The 3504-nt window shown below is 47.6% G+C and overlaps 2 protein-coding genes across 2 annotated transcripts in view; both read left to right on the forward strand.

Moving 5' to 3' along the window:
- Positions 1–712: 712 nt before the first annotated feature.
- LOC119276406 (putative pentatricopeptide repeat-containing protein At5g52630) lies at positions 713–2564 on the forward strand. The gene has a single exon (XM_037557458.1). The coding sequence runs from the start codon at positions 721–723 to the stop codon at positions 2515–2517; it is 1797 nt and encodes a 598-aa protein (XP_037413355.1). The 5' UTR covers positions 713–720; the 3' UTR covers positions 2518–2564.
- Positions 2557–3504, forward strand: part of LOC119276408 (phospholipase A1-II 1) — a 4722-nt gene continuing 3774 nt past the window's right edge. Inside the window, exon 1 of the mRNA XM_037557459.1 lies at positions 2557–3382. The gene's annotated coding sequence lies outside the window, so the exon portion shown is untranslated. The remainder of the gene's footprint in view (positions 3383–3504) is intronic.

The raw sequence follows: 3504 nt of genomic DNA on the forward strand, positions 1-3504 counted from the left end.
CCCCCACCTGCCCACAATCGAGGACACGATTGGCTCCACGCCTCCTGTATTGTTGCGCTAGGCAACCCTATATGTACCCTCCCTCCGGCTGTACTTGATGATTAAGCAAAGCATCATACCAAACTTCAATAGTGAGGTTTTGCTATTTCCTTTTATTTCATGTTTCTATTTATTAGCTCCTATTTTTATTTAGTTTCAGCTATCAAATGAATTTTGTTGATCGTGAAATTTGCACATAAATCAAGCACTATATTTTGGGGCTGCACAAAAAGTTTGAGGGCATTTGCAAACAGTCAATTTTTGGTTTGTATTTAAATGTCTCAACTAAGTGCTGGAGGTCCATCTTAAATATTCTTAGGTTCGGTTTTAAAATCCATTTGATGTTGGTTACTACATGTTAGTTTCTTAGTGAATATTTTCCACCCAACGAAACGTTTTTGTTTTACCTTTTGAAGAACTAATAATTTGACTTGCAAATTAAATTTGATTTTGACTTTGATTTCTTTATCAAGTGGCAATTTGGCTTAGTAAAGCATCATGACTCACCCTCTAAATAAATAGTGACATAAAACATCTTACATTTTTTTTAAACAATGGCAATGCCGTCCCTCGTAAAAAAGAGAGTAACAATATCATGCCGGCATCATGCCAGCACTACCCTTTCCGTCCACGCAGTCTACACAAAAAGTTCAAGCGGCAGTCAAGTCGAACTGGAGCCATATGACCCCGCCGTTGCCGCCGCTCGCCGCGGCTCCCGCCTGCGCGCGCACGCTGGCCGACCTCCTAGTTGCGCTCTCAGCCGCCCGCGCGCTCCCCAAGGGCCAGCAGCTCCATGGCCATCTTCTCAAGGGCGGCCATCTCCCCGCCGTCGCCTCCTCGCATGCGCTGCTCGCCCACCACCTCCTCACCTTCTACGCCCGCTGCTCGCTCCCCGAACTTTCCCTCCGCGCCTTCCTCGATCTCCCCGCTGCCCCCTCCCCCGCCGCATGGTCCTCCCTCATATCCTCCTTCGCCCAGAACGGCCTCCCCGCCGCAGCCTTTGACGCCTTCCGCCGCATGCTCGCGGCCGGGGTCCCCGCCACCGACCGCTCCATCCCCCCCGCTGCCAAGGCCGTCGCAGCTGCCGCGGACTCCTCGCGCCCTCCGCTTGCCCCGCATGCCCTCCATGGCCTTGCCTCCAAGACGCCGTTCGCGGGCGACGTGTTCGTGGGCTCGGCGGTTCTTGACATGTATGCCAAGTGCGGGAACCTTGCGGACGCCCGCCGGGTGTTCGACGAAATGCCGGAGCGGAATGTTGTCTCGTGGTCTGCCCTCATTGGTGGCTACGCGGATGCTGGGATGCATCCTGCAGCGCTCTGCATCTTCCGCTCGGCACTGGAGGAGGCTGTGCAGGTCAATGACTTCACAGTTTCGTGCATTGTTCGTGTGTGTGCTGCAGCCACACTCTTTGAGCTTGGGGCTCAGGTGCATGCCCGGTCTATAAAGACAGCACTTGATGCATCGCCGTTTGTGGGCAGCTCGCTTGTTTCTCTGTACTCCAAGTGTGGCCTTGTGGATTGTGCTTACCGGGTGTTTAGTGCAGCACCTGAGAGAAACCTTGGGATTTGGAACGCAGTGCTCATTGCATCTGCACAGCATGGCCATACTTCCACAGCATTTGAACGTTTCACAAAGATGCAGAATGCCGGGTTCCGTCCTAACTTCATTACCTTCCTGTGTTTACTCACAGCATGTAGCCACGCTGGTCTTGTCGATGAGGGGAAGCGATATTTTTCCCTCATGAAAGAATATAGAATTGAACCGCAGGTTGAACATTATGCTGCAATGGTTGACCTACTTGGTCGTGTAGGACGTATAACTGAAGCACTGGACCTTATTGAGTCAATGCCCATGGAACCACCTGACTCTGTTTGGGGTGCACTCCTAATGGCATGTCGCATGTTCAAGGATGTAGACACTGCGGCAATTGCTGCAAAGAGACTGTTTGAGACAGGGTCTCGCAGCTCTGGTGCACACATGCTCTTGTCAAGCACGTATGCAGCTGCGGGAAGGCATGTCGATGCAGCACTTGCAAGGAAGGCAATGCGTGATGCAGGTATACGGAAAGAGACTGGTCTTAGCTGGCTTGAGGCTGCAGGAGAGGTGCATACCTTTGTTTCAAACTGCAGGAGACATCCAAGAAGCAACGAAATTTATAATGTGCTGGAGAAAGTTGGTAAGAAAATGGCGGCAGCTGGTTATGTGGCAGACACTAGTGCAGTAGTTAAGGATGTGGACAGAAATGAGAAGTGCGCATCACTGGGGTATCACAGCGAAAGGCTAGCAATAGGGTTAGGGCTCTTGATTGTTCCGGAAGGTGTGCCAATCCGAGTTATGAAGAACTTAAGAGTGTGTGATGATTGTCACAATGCAGTTAAGTATCTCAGTAAGTGTACAGGAAGAGTTGTGGTTCTCAGGGATAACCGTCGATTCCACCGGTTTGAAGATGGGTTGTGCTCTTGTGGGGATTTCTGGTGATCTACACCATTCTCTTTCCTATTGCCCTTATTGGGCAGTTTGGCTCACATGGATTCATCGATTGGATCTTTCACTTAAAGTACATTTCTTTGATAAATGGATCTATGTGAACTCAGAAGCTGATACAAGTCATAAAGTTTATTTTCGCATAATAGTGAGGTGATGGATTCAATTTTAGGGATGCGTGGAAATTTTGCAATAAGTCTGGTCACTTAGGATGAAACAATTCTTGGATATGGAAGATTGCCACATAGTGCTGCTATATATTCAGGATCAACATGACTCCGTGGCCTTTTATTTGCAGTATTCATACAATGTACCATGGATCCACTTGAACATAGCATTTTTTGTTGAATAGTTAGAGAAGAACTCATGATATCATCTTATGAGTTATGGCATCATACTGTGCTGCATATTGCTTTCACATGAGTGTAACCATAGCCCCTCACAGAGCGATCGAACATTTAGTTGTGCTTGTTTATTTCATTTTATCCGGGAGAAGATCAAAATGGGCCACTAAACACACTATTGTGCATATCTCTCCACTGTTGTGAAATCGACCGCTTCATGCTTTGGCAGACCCATGTGTGCATGCCTTTTTCTTGGGCTTGTCTGATAATCTGCATTTAGTATGTACACTTTCATTCCAATGCCCTGCAAGTCCTAAAAGAGCTGCTTCTCCAGTTTCACCGAAACTGCAAAAGATTGATTTCTTTGGATTGGATGTTGTCACCTGTATCTGTATACTGAAACTGCTGGGCTTAGACATGCTCTTGTGAGACAGGTCGTTCAACAGGATATCCTTATGGTCAACCTCAGTTCAATGATTTGATGCTACTTCCTTCTGCACAGAAGAATGACTGAGGTATTTAACAAGCTACCTAAATTTTTTCTTTGGACTAGTTTGAGTGATCCAACAAAAGTGATGCAGCATGGTAGAGTATAATTTCTTTACGTTTTCATGATATAATCGTATCTAACACTGTG

Source organism: Triticum dicoccoides, chromosome 3B (assembly GCF_002162155.2).
Source record: "Triticum dicoccoides isolate Atlit2015 ecotype Zavitan chromosome 3B, WEW_v2.0, whole genome shotgun sequence".
NCBI classification, from domain to species: Eukaryota; Viridiplantae; Streptophyta; class Magnoliopsida; order Poales; family Poaceae; genus Triticum; species Triticum dicoccoides.

Excerpts from the sequence above, each read along its gene's own strand:
- LOC119276406 (XM_037557458.1), top strand. The coding sequence starts at position 721 with ATGACCCCGCCGTTGCCGCCGCTCGCCGCGGCTCCCGCCTGCGCGCGC.